The following is a 17,675-nucleotide window of genomic DNA, read 5'->3' as shown; positions in this document are numbered from 1 at the left end:
ATTTGGAAATGTTCTCAGAACGTCCCCGCTGCCCTTGTCAAAAACCTGACTAATAAAAGTGGCTGTTCAAACAAAAACTATTTTCACTTAAAGCTCTTTACAGGTATTTCCTGGATTAATATTATGAAACCTTTTCTTTAAATTGCAAATCTCTTGCATTAAGTCATTAGCTGACAAAAACACACACATGAACTAATGTAACTGCTGTATCACTGCACCAGCAACTACACAGTTACTGTCTTTAAATAAACCAACATGCAGCAGAACATCAGTGTTTCTGGATCATCACTGACTGAAGCACAGGCGCTACCCTTCAGCACAATGGTGACACATAAAAAACAGATAAACAACATTAAACAATAACAGGGGCTGTATTCACAAAACATTTTATCTTACCACTAAGAGTTCTCCTAAATAGCAGTAAAAGTTCTTAGCTAAGAGTTTTCTCTTAAAACCTATTCACAAAGCTGCTGAGACAAACTTTTACTAAGGAATAGACTGAAGTCTTAAGCTAAGAGTAAGGGCGGGGTTGACCTCGTTGCTATGGAGTAAACACACAGTGATTGGCTGATGGGGGAGGAGTCAGAGATTTAATCATAGAAATATATTGTAGAATGAGGTGTCATGTTTCCACATTAAAATAAAGGTTTTAAAATACAAATGTTCCCCTATTCAAATAAATGTTTTTTTTAATAAAAATGTTCCCACAGTCAAAATAAAATGTTGACATATTGTTGCCATAAAGGTTTTAAAATGTAGGCTAAGTGTCACTAATTAAACTATACAGTTAATTGTCCACCTCTTGGATGTCTGCATCTCAAGAGAATGCAGAATTCAACCGACAAATTATGTTTTATAAACAAAGTTTGGGAGAAACACATTCAAACGGTCTTTCTAATCAGCACGAGAAGAGGAATAAATACACAGACGAGATTATATATATATATATATATATATATATATATATATATATATATATATATATTTATTTATTAATTTTTTTTTTTTTTTTTTTTTACTCTATTAAATTGTTTGTAAGTGTGAACCCATGAAAACCACTGCCATGTATGTAGACATATGATAATGCATAAGATCCTGTTCTTCTTTGAAAGTTTTTATCTTTATGCAGAAATTATTCAGACAACATCATGTCGATTCACACAGACATCAAGATTCTGCGTATGATCCTCAACAATGGTGACAATTTTCAGATAAACAGATTAACTCTGAACATCACAAAACAAGCTACTAAAGTCACAAAAAAAAAGTTTTTTTAGCGTCCCCATTGTTGAGGATCATATGCTGATTCATGATGTCTGTGTGAGTCTAAAAGACACTGTTCAAAACTCTGTATAAAATATAAAAAAAAACTCTGGAGAAGACCAGTGAATCATCAGCACTAAACAACCAAATTCATCTGATCAGACTTTCTCCTGCATCTTTTGCTATAACAAACGTGTTTTGAAAAGTTAAAGCAGCCAAAGAAAATCTAATAATTAAATAGCAAAAATCAAGAGCCCATCTAAAGCAAACGCTCTCCTCTATAACGGTGACTTCAAACTTTATATTTTCTATAAAACGCACACATAGAAGGCGAAGTTTTTGTGCAACTTTGTCTAAAAGTGACAAATTCTGAATTATTTTTTTTTTGCCACACCAAAAGTATTCTCGTCGCTTTATAATATTAATATTGAACCACTGTACTCACATGAACTGATTTAAATATGTTTTTAGTACCTTTATGGATCTTGACAGAGGAAATGTCATTGCTCCCTATGCAGGCCTCACAGAGCCATCGGATTTCATCAAAAATATATTAATTTGTGTTCTGAAGATTAACGAAGGTCTTACGGGTGTGAAACGACATGAGGGCGAGTAATAAATGACAGAATTTTCATTTTTGGGTGAACTAACCCTTTAAGGTGTGCCTTTAGCCCCGTTGTACCCTATACTACAAATAACTTTAGTCATTTCATTAATTCTCTCAAAATAAGGATGGATATTTAGTTCATGGTTTAAACTAATTCAATTTTAAGAAACCAAAAGGCATTCTTTACTTCATTTGTAATCCAGTGAAGTTTTTAATAATAATAAAAAAAGTCTATAAAACCCATGTCATCACATCTGAATTCTGTGAATCGTCTTGAGCTCTATACAGCACATTCCCACTAAGATTACCAGTTCATATTGTTTTAAATGATGAATTACCTGGAGTTTCTGTGTGTCCTTTGGAAAGTTCAGAGATGAAATCTTCTGGTAATGTCTTCAGCTGAAGTCTGAAGTTCACTGGATATCTGTAGTAATATTTATACTGAGAAAAAACTGCCCTTTACCCTCATGGACCCAGACTCTGCTGGCCCCTGAGATGAGATTTTAGAATGGCGCCCCCATTGGCACACCACAGCATTACAGCATTGTGAGCTTAATGTCATTCATGTTTGGACTTTTGTGCCAGGAAAAAAAGGGTTTGTGATTCGAGACTGCACACACCTGGACTTCTTTACAGACCATGATCATGTGTGATAAACAAGGTTTATACAGTGGGCTCCAGAAATATTGGCACCCTTGGTGAAATATATACTGACTATTAAAAAATAGTTTTTGCCACTTCTTTTCTTAGTATTTCATTCTAAATATTCACAAAAATAACTACATAAAAACGTGTGGTTTTTATTTTGTTTTGTTTTTTAAATGTACTAAAATTATTTTCTAGTTCTATTGTCTAGTTCTCCTTGGGGTCACAAAGTCACCAAAAATATGACCAGATCTCACATATATAACCACAACGTATCTTATATATTATAATATATATACTACAATATACTGATAACCATAATATTTAAAATATTTTAAATTATTTTTAACTTATCTGCGCATCATTCATCCTGCAGATTTCATTATTATTTTGCTAGTCCTGAATTGCGAAATGTTTCATTAAACTGTTAACCGCTGTCTGTGTCTTGCTTTATTTATATCCCTTGAGGCTTTTAGTCCAAAAGTGCTGTCATTCAGCTAAAAACTTATGGATTATCATATGTTTACTTCAAATATATATTTGAAGTAAATATTTAGAAGAATATTTTGTTGTAATTTTCACCCAAAATATGGCGACGTGAGCATTATGGAACTCTAAATTCTCACATGTAATTTGTTTTATTCATACTGGACACCGGAGGGCGCCCTCACGCAGAAAGTCCACAAGTGAGACCCATAGAAGTATTGAACTTATGACATTCCAGGAAATCCATAATTTAGGCTGCATCCAAAACCTTAGGCAGCTGACTCGTTGCCTCGCAATGACTTAACATAAAGTGTTTACACATGAAGATACCTCATGAAACTGATATTGGACAAAAGTACACAGAAACTACCCACCAACCTCAAATATAATGCCATCTTTATTTTTATAGCTCAACTATCACGGAAAGGAATGCACATTGTGAGATATCAAAGGCAGTGAAGGATACATCTATGCTGCCTTCAGAAATCGCTCAGATGATGGTATCTCAGGAGACCGGATGTGGAACGATCATTGGATTCGGACATGTCTTATTGTTTCTTAAGGATAATGTATTATTCATAATACTGTTGAACATTTTTTTTTTTTTTTCTCACATGGTTATTTCTTTGGCAGTCAAATTAGTCAGAAGTCTCAGTTATTGTAATTGTTGAATGAGATGGTGTGATTAATTGGCTTAAAAAAGAAAGCAAAACACAAAATAAGCAAAGTAAGGGTAAATTTGACTGACAACTTTTAAGGTTTCTATAAATATCATGATATATTGTTACTGTGAATTACTTTTGCAACAATAACGGTGTTGTGAAAAATCTGATACAGTGGCAGCCCTAGTGACCTCAAACAGCAGCCTCATGTTTGCCAGGCATTACTGGAACTTTCAGAGGGACTGGGTTTGATCGGCAGATGAGACCTAAATAAATCTTTGTGGAACAACACTAGGGTGAACAAACTATTTAAGTCAACTGTAAAATCTCCTTTCGTTTTTAATGTGGACATAATACACACATATGCTGAACTTACAGAAAGTCCTCTGTGACAGAGTTTGTTTTGCTGTTAATATGTAGCTCATTTATTAAACTTATCTATGACAAACAACATGCAAGGCTTCATTTCCCAAAAGCATCGTGAGCCCAAGTTGATCGGGACGCTTTTGGGAAACGCAGCAAGAGAGCAATGGCCACGCATAGATATTTTAAGGGGCGCAGTTGCCAAACCAAAGACAAAAGCCACAAGATCAAACAAGATAGATTTTGAACAATTAACAGGGCCGACAGGCATTAGATTTGTTGCATTCGTTTTTTACTAGACTGTCTGCAGTGGTAAAAAAAAAAAAAATTGTAACGCATGATAAAATTAAAAGTATTGATGAAAGACATCTGACAGCAAGGCAACATGCTACTCAATGCGCCATTGTTAATGTCTTCTAATTTTCTTGGCCATTAACATTTGACAGTGACTGTAAAAATCTGGAACTGTACTCATCTTGTCGTTCAAGCTGCTGTCATGAAAATATAATGTGCCTGTAGGTTAAAGTTTTACTCAGTCGTATCATCTCCTGTTTGATATGGGAAATGCATCCGTCTATACAGAAGCAGAGATAAAAGAATGCCCTTCAGACACACACAAAAGTGCACTAAGTTTACATAAAAACAATAGCCAATGCTGACCCACTTCAAGCACTGAAGGGACACATTTCACTTAACACATGAGTAGCAGTATACTGTTTTTTCTGTAGCTCAGTGGTTAGAGCGTGGCACTAGCAATGCCAAGGTCATGGGTTTGATCCCAGGGATTGCACATACTCAGATACAAATGTATAGTACAATGCAATGTAAGGCGCTTTGGATAAGTGTCTGCCAAATGCATAAAAATGGTACTGTCTGTGTTGCTCCTTTAGTAGGCAAAATACTGTATATGAGTGGAGTGGATTTCCCTCCATTCTAAAAGCATTTTGTAAGCAAAATGTTGCCTGCATGCATTCTGGGGCAAAGGCCATAAATCTGTGCATAGAGTAATAATGTTTGCAGTGCCAACAAATGCTGTTCTCAAATATTTTAAGGGACAGTGGGCCAGATGAATGTAATGTATATAATCTAGACACATGATTTATTAAAAAAAATAATAGAGGGAAGGACATTTGAATGTTTTTAAACATGGGGCTAAAACCGCATAAAATAATCTTTTTAACCAAATTCAAGTTAAAATTCAACTCTTTATATGAATTCTGCCTACATATTTTTACTAAAATATCTAAATAAAATATTCTCTGAAGGAAACTGTGGTAAAGGTTAACTCATATATATATATATATCCAGGTGTGAAAAACTTGTTGCATCTTTCCCAAAAAGACTAATGGCTGTATTAGATCTTCTACTAAATACTGAGCAAAGGGTATGAATACTTAGGACCATGTGGTATTTCAGTTTTTCTTTTTTAATAAATCTGCAAAAATGTCAACAATTCTGTGTTTTTCTGTCAATATGGGGTGCTGCGTGTACATTAATGAGGAAAAAAATGAACTTAAGTGATTTTAGCAAATGGCTGCAATATAACAAAGAGTGAAAAATTTAAGGGGGTCTGAATATTTTCCGTACCCACTGTATATATACAGTACTGTACAGAAGTCTTAGGCACGTCATTATTTCCACCCCCCAAAAAAGGTTTTAAGCCAGTTATTTATATCTTTTGCTGTAGTGTGGCAATAGGAAATATCCGTTCACATTTCCAAAAATTCATTTTGCCATTAATTGTAAGAATCCAGTGAGATTTTTGAATACACAAAGAGTCTGACAGCAGCTGCATTTAAAACAGCTGAAAATACTGATGTGCCTAAGACTTCTGCACAGTACTGTATATATATTTCAGTTCCCTTTCGAATGGGAACTCACACTGCATCCCCTAGATGGCACTATGACAATGAACTTGACATTGGCAGGTGGCAGCCTATGATGTCACTACTAGTACGACTGTGAGTATAAGGACAACAGTGTTTTGGTGGCCTGAAAACCCTAACTTTTGCTAGTTTTTGAAAACAATACTTTTGTCATCTCCATGTAAACTGGTGTGAGGTTGAATAATCGAGTGCTCTGCGTATGCTCAGACGCGTAGTCTTTCTTTACAAAGTAACATCGCCAACTACTTGTCTGGCATGCCTAATACAGCATTTTTAGTCATTTTCACAGAGCCTTTTTGAGAAGCAGTTCTGGGCAACAGAATGTTGTTATTCCTCCTCTCATCTTGAGAGTTGTGACATGGAGAGGTTTTCATCCTTTGTTATGGACCAGGTAGTGTTGCCAAGTGGTTAGGCTCTCTTTAGCCTCCTTGGGTATTGCTATAGGTCTGGAGTGCTGGTAGGCTTCTTCTCATTATGAGAATCTTTCTGTGAGGCCCCTGCTTTATAGATCAGTGCTCCACCTGGGGCAGCAGCATCAAGTTGTTAGGTGTGCTATGTACCTCCTTGTAGGGGTAGGGTAACAATGCAGAGTTGTTAGGGTCTCTTTAGCCTCCGCGGCTGTTTGTTTGAAAGAGCATTACTATGCCTTCTCTTTTCTAAAATAAATTGTACATTCAGGCCTCAGCTCTCCCAGAGCTTTGTCTTTTTATGTAATTCTGAGTAGTAGGCTCTCTGTAAGCCTCCTTTGGAGCTGCCCTGAGTATAGAACATATTCTGCCTCTCGACCTTAGAGAGTCAGCATATTGAGGCCCCTGTTCTCCGAGACCGAATTGACTAGGTTGATAGGCTCTCTGTGAGGCTCCTTGGCCATTGCTTTTGAACTAGAGAGCTGTTAGGCCTCCTCTCGCCATAGAGAGTTGTTATATTAGAGGCCTTCACTCCCCTGAGCTAAGCCAAAGCTAAGCCAAATATTGCAAGCGTTGCTAGGCCTCCTCTCGCTAGAGAGAGTTATCTTTTCTGAGGCCTCTGCTAGGACAGCATTTGCAAGTTGTAGGCTTTCTGTGGGCCTCCTGGAAAGCTGTCCTTAGCGTGGGGCATAGTTAGGTCTCTCGATTTAGAAAGTCGTCATGTTGAGGCCTCTGCTGCTAGAGCTTGGCTATGTTGCTAAGTTTTTAGGATTTCTGTGAGCCTTTTTGGCCACTGCTTTTGAACAAGATCATTGCTAGGCCTCCTCGTGCTAGAGAGTCATCTTATTGAGGCCTCTGATCTCCAGAGCTCAGGTGTAAGTTGAATAGGTGATAGGTAATAAGTGATAGGCTCTCTGTGAGTCGCCTTTGCTACTGCGAGGACTCCAATTTTTGGTTCCCAGAACGTTCTGGGAATGTTAGTTTCTGGTTCCCAGAACATACATCCTAACGTTCTCTGTTGGTTAGCCAGGAAAGTTTTCTGAGCTACCTTTTGCTTTGGAGAACATTTCCTAACCTTCCCAGAATGTTCTCAGAATGTTCCCGGAACATTCCCTCAACCTTACTAAAACGTTCCCCTAACCTTCCTAGAACGTTCCCCTAACTTCTTTTTATTCCGATATAATTTACCCTGCTGTATGTCAGTTATCATTCAGCACTCCGTGTCCCATATGGTATAAGCGGCACGGAAGACGGATGGATGAATGTAAATACTACAAACCATGTCTTATTCTGAACTGTTATTTAATCAATAGAATATAGTATAAATAATCTGGGCACATAAACCTTCATATGGAAGATTAAATAAGATCAAATTTATGCATTAATATGTAAGATTTTGTAAATTGTATCACTTACACTGTACCACATGTAGATTTTACGTTAAACAAACAATGACTTCAACACTATGGCCCGGTTTCACAGACAGGGCTTAAGCTAAGCCAGGATTAGGCCTTAGTTCAATTAGGGCATTTAAGTAATTTTATAAATGTGTCTTAGAAAAAAATATTACTGATGTGCATCTTGAGACAAAACAGTTGCACTGACATATTTTGAGATATCTCTTCAGTTGAAAGTTCAAACATGCATTTTAGTCTAGGACTATCTTAAGCCTTGTCTGTGAAACCGGGGGAATATGTTTGTTATATATATATATATATATATATATATATATATATATATATATATATATATATATATATATATATATATATATATATAAAATATCAGAGGTCGCGTTAACCGAAAATTTTCCGTCATTGATGGAATTTTTTTATCAATGACGGAAAAATCTGAAGGCCGTCACAGGGTGATCTACTGTAAATTACACTCAGGGTGATCTACTGTAAACTGTAACTGTAATTCCCACCCCTGTCCAGTTGGTGGCGAGTGCGCTCCAATGTAGCAGCAGAGCACTGGATCCAGAACAAATATAAAACTGGCAGGAATCTTTTGCTATGCGTTTGATACTGATAACGCACAGGCGAGTACTCAGAAGCTACAACTCTCTATCACGCCACATTAAAGAGCGCCAAAACGGTATTTATTGCTTGAATTTCTTAATGAAATGGACAGAATTTGAAATCTGAGACTTTTGTTCCATATCAAAAGCAACACAAAGCGTTAAGCCTATTGCGATTTATTGGATGGGAGGCGCACAATGCACTGTTTAATCATCAACTGAAAACAGCATATAGCCTACCAAGAGATCGATTGTGATTTACGAATCGATATTGGTCTCATGAATTCGCAAAACAGCAAGGAGACATTTTAATTGTTTATTAATAAAGTAATGTTTTCTGAATCAGTGTCGGCTGCAAAGATTGATATTGACTCTCATCATCTCCTCATGGATGCGCTAGAGAGAGAATGCACTTCATTCGGTTTAGTCTACATAATCAGAGTACCCTATTTCTTTTCGTTTTGAATTAATTCATTTTCGTTAAAGTAGGTATTTAAAGCTTTCTGTAGATATATTTCTCATGTCTGACGCGTTCCAGTTCAAGCGCCAGTGATCGCGCCCGCGCCTCCATGTCATGATTATATTGTCTGCTATATTTGCTTCTTATTTATTACATCCAGGCAATTGGTTAATGGAACATTGATTAAAATTAAGATACAATTTTTACAAGACGAAATTCACTTTAAAGAAAGGCTTTCTACAAAATAAAACTTAATGAAGTGTTTAAAATCATGTCTGACCCTCTCCATGTCTCCCGATATATTGCGCATCTTATGATGCATCTTACTCATGCTGTTTACTTTTCATAATCAAATAGATGAATTTTAAATATAACATAGGACTATTTAAACATAAATAGGAAACTACGTTTTCTTTAATGGCTACCATCATAGCCTATAGTACAGTACAGAGAAATTTCACGTGTGAATTACCCGTCATTTTAATTTTCATATTTTAATTATAATAACACATTTAATTGCTTTTGTTTTTGTTCAAATGCTATAATAACACATTTAATTGCTTTTATTTGTGAACAAAAATAAAATCAATTAAATGTGTTATTATAATTAAAATATGAAAATTAAAATGTCTGTCAAAATGACGGACATATATGACGGATATAATATATATATATATTTTATTCACAGACAATTATGTGACTTTAACTGGGATAACATTACAGCCCTGGCTTAATGAACATACCCATTCCATTAGGCAGAAATGTAGAAAAGCAGAATGCAAGTGGAAGAAAGATAAACTTAAGGTTTCATTTGAAATGTTTTGTGATTCATTAAAACAATATCAAGCCACTGTCGGGGCTGCAAAATCTAATTATCTCTTGGAAATAATTGCTAAAAATGCCCATAGGCCTAGGTAATTTTTAATACAATAGATACTGTTATGAACCCTGCCATGGTTGGCCATTCTACTGCAACCCCCGGGACGTGTGAAAGGTTCCTTGAATTTTTTGTTGATAAAATTCAGGATATTAGAACACCAAACCGTGGCCCCAACTGTGACTCATTCTAAACCTGAGTTGCCTCCAAGAACTTTCAGGCTTTTTGACCCCGTCTCTTTCACTTAATTGTCAGATATAGTTTCATGATTGAAACCTACAAATCACAACAGACCTACTATTCGATAAGCAGATAAGTGCTGTTATTAATGGAAGCTTCTTTCATCTTTGGTCTATTCCCAAATTTAAAAAATTAGAATTAGTGATTCATGCACTTATCACATCACAATTGGACTAGTGCAATTCTTTATATGTAGATTTGCCTAAATCCACTCTCCTGCCTTAATTAAACTTGGAATATTATTAATCCTGATCTGTTTGTCTTCGTCTTACTGTCTAAACACTCTGTGGAAAGTACCATCATGCCAAAAAAGCTAATGTTAACAAGCTTAAGATTATCAACCAGTGGCTTCAACATGCGTTCTCTGCAGGAGCATGGAGAGTAATCTGTCAGCAGCCGTCTCAGACAATTATTGGTAAACTTTATCCGTGTTACATCCCTATGTGATGTTTTTTGGTGTTCTTTTGTAGTTCTTTTTATTGTGGTCATACACAGATCATACCACATAGAAATAAACATAAATTAGACCTTCAAAGCCAGGCAAAGGTCGTAACAAAGCATTTGGACTTGACAAATTCTTATGGTAGGTTTATATTGATTTTACTTATGAATGTTTCCTCTGTGATAAAACACAATTCTGAGGCATCTGGTAGAGGTACAGGTGCACCAAATCCTGATTTTATTAAAGGTTTTCAACAAGGACTGACCACAACATGTGCTGGTAAATGTTTGCAAGTCAAAGAGTGATTTTTTTTTTTTTTACTGATATATACTGTAATAAATACTGAATTCATCTCCAATATTTTTTTTACACAAATGAGATGCAGTTGACATGGCACTGGTGGGATGTGCAAGCATTTCAAACCCTGGGCAATACTTTATCTATGTAAATTTTCTCACAGCTTGGACAGTAGACAGTGCCTTAGAGCACGATATTAGCAAAAACAAGGTTTACTGAGAAATTTGAGGTGCTTTAATAATGAAAATGACATTTAATGTTTGTGTATAAATCACTTATTGAATCTGAGATTCATTTTAACAGAATTCCCTGAATCAGTTCTCCAATCCTGAAAGCACACTGAAAGAATTCTGCGCTTGTTTGTCCTTCAGTTTTCCATCTTCATACAGATAGATGGAGGAACCTGAATTGGAGGGATCTGAGATGGCAGAAATAACAAAAAGGACTTTCTTTCCCTCAAACAGCTTTGGTAAACCTTTGAAGACATTGATGTTAAATCTCATCTTTGCGATAAGATCAAAATCATTAAACCACTTTCTGATAGGTGTCACAGAAATCATGTCAAGTTTCCCTTCTAGCTCTGTAAATCTGTCAGATTTCAGGAACTTTTTCAAGACTGAAAGATATGGGTCTTTATAGTTCAAAGATGTGAAGGTAAAGCAAATCACTTCAGGAAAATCAGGATTAAGAAGGATGGTGTTGAAGTGGTCTGAGTCTTCAATTTTGATCCCATCCAGTGACTTGGTGAGAGAACTCAAGATGTGAAGTTCAGTCTTTGCATCATTTAACCACTGGTTAAGCATCTCAGCACCGAATGGGGAGCTCCTGTGGATCTTCAGGATGTCTTTCAGAGACTTCTCCTCCTCCTCTCCTCCTCGAATAGCAGACAAGACCCTGCCAACTGCTTCCACAAGCATTGACTTGTATGTGCTAAATGATTTCTGAAATGAGCGCAGCCTCTCTTTAATGTCTTTGAAACTATTAACCAGTGTGTTTCCTGACAGCTCATTGTATTTCCTCTCTGCCTCCCCCAGCTCCTCGATTATAGCTTCGGTTTCAAGAGCCACACTTGTACTGATTTCTCTCTCTACCTGAGCTGCCTTTGAGTTCAAAAGATGAAGAGGATAAAGCCAGACTTTTACAGGAACTTGATTCTGTGGATTCTTCAGCAGAGTAGGGAGCGTCTTGTACAAACTCAAGGCCTCCATGTATGTGGTGGGGTTCTGCTTAAGGTGGACGTCACTGTGAAATGTGCAGGCGATCTTCTCAGCCATTTTCTTTTCAGCATCAGTCATTTTTAAAGTTGCATTTGCCTCACTAGAAAACTCAGGGATCTTTTTGACCATAACATTCAGTTCTTCCTCAACCTCCTGCTTGTTTTCCTCTTCTGAAAATGTCAGATCAAACACCATGAATGCCTGAGCTCCATACAGCACAGCAACGACCACATGAGTTGCAGTTTTCTGCTCAAACACCTGAGGGTTGGTGATCTGGCCCATTTGACTCATAGTGAGTTGTTCAAATCTTGTGGTTTCACTGAAATATTCTGTAACTCTGGACTGTTGGTTGGAGGATTTGGTGTCATGAAGGTACTTGGCGGATCCTCTCACCTCCACAAGCCCCCCCAAGAAACTGGCCTTTAGGGAAGCACTTACATCCAGGAGATCGAATTTACTTGAGAGAGAGTCAGAGCTATGGACCATCACAACTGTTCTGGGCTGTGGATGACTGTCCAAATCTTCACTCAGTGATTTCTTATCCCACAGAGTAACACCTGAAATCAGAAGTGGCTTTAACAGTTACCCTATGTATGAATGCATAAATCGACTAATGCCGCGTTCCAGGCAACCCGTAACCATGTTTTTCCAAACTTCTACCCGTGAAAGTGCAATGGATAAGCAGTCAAACCCGTGACTTCCCACCCGTGAACTCATACTAGATTGATGTACTCCCAGTTATGCGCTCTGGTGTCACGTAGCCTGTGAAACAATAATAGCAGCCCCTATGGATGGAAGTGCATGATAAAATAATGTAAAATAAAAGGTATAACAGCTTCTCTTGCCTTATGCGGCATTTTCCTCCTCTGTTTCCCTCAAATAAGCAAGGAGTAAGCACCTTTAGTGATAGAAATAATTGTAAATGAGCATAAGCCCTGTACGGTCTGCCATGCTGGTTTGTTTACACTCAGGCAGTTTAGTGTGACTTTCCTGGAGCACTATGAAGTCGTGAGTCGTGGTTTGAAGTCGCGACTTAAGGGTTCAAAAACATGCCTGGAACGCAGCATAAATATCTTATTGTAAACAGTACTGAAACTATTTGCAGCATTCTTCTGTTGTATGTTCTCTGCGTAAGTGGATTAAGAATGTGACGTTATATATTGTGTGGGCTGTATGATATGCTATTGACAGGGTTTTGTGTCATTAATTAGATAACAAATGTTATTTCATTCAGGAATGTCTCATTATGGAACACACACAAGAGATATATGAACTTTATTCATGTTAATCCACAGGTATTTCACTCTTATTGTCTTTTTATTTTCTTTATATTCTGGTATTGTGTTAAAGGTGCAATATGTACTGCAATATGTTTTGCAGTAAAACATTCAAAAACCACTAGGCCAGTGTTATATAATTTGTTCACTTGAGTACTTACAATATCCCAAATGTTTGCAACTAATAGACAAGGGTTTTGATATATTTTAGACAGAAAACTATGGTTTTATCCCACAACACTCACTCCTGCTCTGCTTCACACTACAGTAACATTAATAATCACATCCATCAACATGATTTCTTCCCGACTCCAATCCCTATTCTTTTCCACCGACCGTTGAGGTGAAGACCATGTCCCACGCTCAAACTTGGCGTCATCAAGCTACGTCTTTGTTTTAAATAGGCCTCTAGCGGAAGAATTTTTACATAGTGCACCTTTAATATTATGTTTCAATGTTAATGAGAAGTGTATTGAAGGAAATGGTTATTTAGGTAGGTGCAGCACCTGGAATGAAGGAATCCCTGCGAAGGTCATACAGCATACCGGGAAACAAAGGTCTTCCGAGGGCTGCTACTTCCATTGGATGGGCTGTTAACAAGAAGAAAAGACAATATAACCAGATAAAAAAGTTTGTCAAGGCAATTTTGATTGAATGCTTGACCTGAAAGTTTGAAGTTTGAAGGTTTCAAAGGAAATACCATTTATTAGAAAAACAGACAAAGATTAGCATGATTTAACATGTTTCTAGCATGAATTAACACATTCCCTATCTAGCATGATTGCTAGCATTATGTTGCTAACATATTTTACCATATTAATAGTATGACTTAGCCTGTGGCTATCATAATTTAACATGCTGCTAACATGATCTAACACATTGCCAATATGTTTTAGCATGTTTCTTACATTTTAACATGTTGCTAAAAAGTTTTAGCATGTTTATAGCATGTTTTGACATGTTGTTAGCATTTGTTTAATCTATTCATTGACTTTATTTTTTTGTGTGTATTGCATTATTGAATTTAAATGTACTTAAATGTTCAGAGTTCTTGTTATAAGGAAAAGAGTTATTAAACCTGTTATATTGACAACACTTTTTTGCAACTTATGGGATTTTTCATAGTTTTGATCGTCTAGTTTATGAAATCCATAAGTGCGATTGGTTAGAAAAGATATAGCAATTCGAGTCAAAACAGTCTGAAGGTCTGACCCAGGTTTGGTGGTTGTAGCTTCAATGCTTTAGGACTAGTTAGAGTTAGACATTTAAGTCTCAGAAGAATAATTCGTTTTAAGAATGTTTAAATGTGTTTGCCTTCTTAAGCCAAAATAAATATTTTCACCTTAGTGATAATGAAAACTTTTTAAAAACATTAGAAATGTGTTATAAAACATAGCTATTTAATCACAGAACTTCTTTAGCCCCATAGGCCAACTAAGGCACAATCTGATGAGAAAAGTGCTAAAGACACAAACCAAAATTAGAGTCATCATTGGTTATAGTTGATACCTGAAGTCACACAACATAAAGAAACTCTTTATAAGAGCTGAAGTATTCATTTGTGCTATAAATAGTTCTTAATGCTCCCACAGACATGACTGCCATTTTACCTGGAGTCTTTGCAGTTCCTCTGGGTGGTAAGACATTAAATCTTTCCTCAGTCCTAGTCTCACTGGGTTTGGGCTGTAACGTTTCCTATTTTTAAAGAAATCAATAATTTTCTTAAAAAAAGAAAGGAAAAGAAAAAAAAACTTCCACTGATATTTTAAATCCTTAAAGGATTAGTTCACTTTCAAATTAAAATTTCCTGATAATTTACTCACCCCCATGTCATCCAAGATATTCAAGTCTTTCTCTCTTCAGATGAAAAGAAATGAAGGTTTTTGATGAAAACATTCCAGGATTTTTCTCCTTATAGTGGACTTCAATGGCCTCCAAACGGTTGAAGGTCAAAATTAGTTTCAGTGCAGCTTCAAAGAGCTTTAAACGATACCAGACGAGGAATAAGGGTCTGATCTAGAGAAACGATAGGTCATTTTCTAAAAAAACCAAACAAAATAAAAAAAAATATATAAGTTTTAACAATAAATGCTCATCTTGAACTAGCTCTCTTCTTCTTCTCTATTAGAGTTCCAGCAGTGTAGACACTGCTAAATGTATTACTGCCCTCCGCAGGTCAAAGTTTGAACTAATTGTATTATATACTTGCACTAGAATATTGAATATGACAATTTAGTTCAAACTTTGACCTTTGGAGGGCAGTAATACACTTAGCAGTGTCTACACTGCCGAATTGAAATAGAGAAGAAAAAGAGAACTAGTTCAAGATGAGCATTTATGGTTAAAACGTAAAAATCTTTTTTTTTTTTTCTTCTTTTTTTTTTTTAAGAAAATGAGCGATGGTTTCTCTAGATAAGACCATTATTTCTCGCCTGGGATCGCTGTAAACTGTAATTTTGACCTCCAACCATTTGGAGGCCATTGAAGTCCACTATATGGAGAAAAATCCTGGGATGTTTTCATCAAAAACTTTAATTTCTTTTCTACTGAAGAAAGAAAGACATAAATATCTTGGATGACATGGAGGTGAGTAAATTATCAGGAAATTTTCATTTGAAAGTGAGCTAATCTTTTAATCTCTTGAAATACGTTTCATTTTGTCATAAGGCACACTTGCCTCTGCGTTCACCACAGCAAGGGTTGCCAGACACAGATACACATAAATGTAGATGCAGTTCGGCTGCTTCAGGTTCATCAAAAGAGCCGCCATCTTAGAAAAGATAACAAGAACACCTGTTGGATTAAAAGGCAACATTACAAAAACTAAGTATACTTCAAATTCATTTTATTAACAATACTTAAGTTCAAATATATTTTAAAGGATACTTTATGCAGTAAGTATACTAATATCAATGTACTTCTACTACTATAGTAGCATTTATGTACATGTACTATTTGAATATAGTACTTAGTTGGGACTAGATGGGCTCACTTTTACCCCCAGTTTCACAGAATAAAATGCATGTTTGAGCTGTCTCAACTGAAAATTACTTGTACTAACGTATCTTAAAATTGGTCAGTGCCATTATTTTATTCCAAGATGCACACAGTAAGGTTTTTTAAAGGCATTTTTATAAAGACATGCATAAATATTGTAATTTGACTAAGTAAAAAAAAATAGATAAAAAAAAGTCAAAATTTATTTATTTATCACCCATTGACAGTCTAGGAAATCCAAAATTTCTTCTGAAGAGATAACTTTATATGATAAAGCTTTTAAGCTTACAGTATTCTACTGTAAAAAATACATGAAATGTCTGTATTTTTTTCCTGTATATAATACGGTAACTTACTGCAATTAACTGCTTTTTTTCCGTAGCATTTTTACAATATTTTATAGTTAAAATTACACTGATGTTTTACTGTGAAACTGTCTGTTAAACCAGGCCTTAGTGTATAAAAGTAAACTTTAAGAAAAATAGTTTACAACTATGTTTTGTTGTTGTTGTTAAATGTAGTTACATGTATACTGATAGATTACCAGTTAAATGCTTGCAGCACATTTTTTTAGTTGATGAAAGTACACTTTAAAGTATAGTCTCAGTAAACTACTAGTTTAATAGTTTTATACTGCAAGTATAGTTTTCTTTGTAATTCAATATTTTCTAACAAATCTATTGTTCATCAAAGTTCAAGGAACCAAACAACACTCTTTCCTTCAGTTCCTTTGCAATCAAGTGATTTTTTTTTAATTTAATTTTAGTAAAAACATGTCTATAAAAAAATCCCCTGTGATCACATCTGAATACTCTTCTTGAGCTCTAAACAGCACATTCACACATTACCAGTTCATATTGTTTTAAGTGATGTCTTAGTTTTAAATGATGAATTACCTGGAGTCTCTGTGTCCTTGGGAAGTTAAGAGCTGAAATATTCTGGTAATGTCTTCAACTGAAGTCTGAAGCTCACTGGGCTTCTGTAGTGATATTTATACTCAGAAAGAAACTGCCCTTTACCCTCATGGACCTTTTCCAATCCTATCTCTCTCTCTCTCTCTCTCTCTCTCTCTCTCTCTATCTCTCCCTCCCAATTCAATTCCTGTCTGCTCTACACTGTCCTACCATAATAAAAAAGGCGAAAACAACAAAAATAAAAAATAAACTTCACCTGCCAAAAATAATGAGCCGATAATGTATCTAATTGGACAGTCTGTGTGTGTGTGTGTGTGTGTGTGTGTGTGTGTGTGTGTGTGTGTGTGTGTGTGTGTGTGTGTGTGTCAGAGACTCTTATAGAGAAGTTAAGGCAAATGAGCAACAGCACACACACACAAAAACACTCTGAAGGTTATAAAAGAGTAGGCTACACAGGAGAGTACATTTATTAAGAGGTTAATTCCTTCTCAGTGTAGGAAGAAGATTTATTTTATCCCAGCAGAAATTAAAGGAACACTTTAATGTTCATGTTCATCCTGTGGGTTTTCTGTAACACAGTTCAGTTTTACTGTTTTCGAATCCATTCAGCCAATC

At 35.9% G+C, this 17,675-nt stretch overlaps 1 protein-coding gene across 1 annotated transcript; it reads right to left on the bottom strand.

Moving 5' to 3' along the window:
* Positions 1-10,694: 10,694 nt before the first annotated feature.
* LOC125280603 (neoverrucotoxin subunit beta-like) lies at positions 10,695-17,138 on the bottom strand. The gene is made up of 5 exons (XM_048211259.1): positions 17,043-17,138; positions 15,827-15,919; positions 14,760-14,844; positions 13,656-13,739; positions 10,695-12,429 (listed from the first exon to the last, which is right to left on the bottom strand). The coding sequence occupies exons 2-5, from the start codon at positions 15,917-15,919 to the stop codon at positions 10,970-10,972; spliced, it is 1,722 nt and encodes a 573-aa protein (XP_048067216.1). The 5' UTR covers positions 17,043-17,138; the 3' UTR covers positions 10,695-10,969.
* Positions 17,139-17,675: the final 537 nt, after the last annotated feature.

Source organism: Megalobrama amblycephala, linkage group LG1 (genome assembly GCF_018812025.1).
Source record: "Megalobrama amblycephala isolate DHTTF-2021 linkage group LG1, ASM1881202v1, whole genome shotgun sequence".
Taxonomy (NCBI): Eukaryota; Metazoa; Chordata; class Actinopteri; order Cypriniformes; family Xenocyprididae; genus Megalobrama; species Megalobrama amblycephala.
This window is presented reverse-complemented; position numbering and strand designations above follow the sequence as displayed.

Excerpts from the sequence above, each read along its gene's own strand:
- LOC125280603 (XM_048211259.1), bottom strand. The coding sequence starts at position 15,919 with ATGGCGGCTCTTTTGATGAACCTGAAGCAGCCGAACTGCATCTACATT. Across the intron at positions 13,740-14,759 it reads AGGAACTGCAAAGACTCCAG|CCCATCCAATGGAAGTAGCA; the intron begins GTAAAATGGCAG and ends TCTTGTTAACAG. Across the intron at positions 12,430-13,655 it reads CAGGGATTCCTTCATTCCAG|GTGTTACTCTGTGGGATAAG; the intron begins GTGCTGCACCTA and ends TTCTGATTTCAG.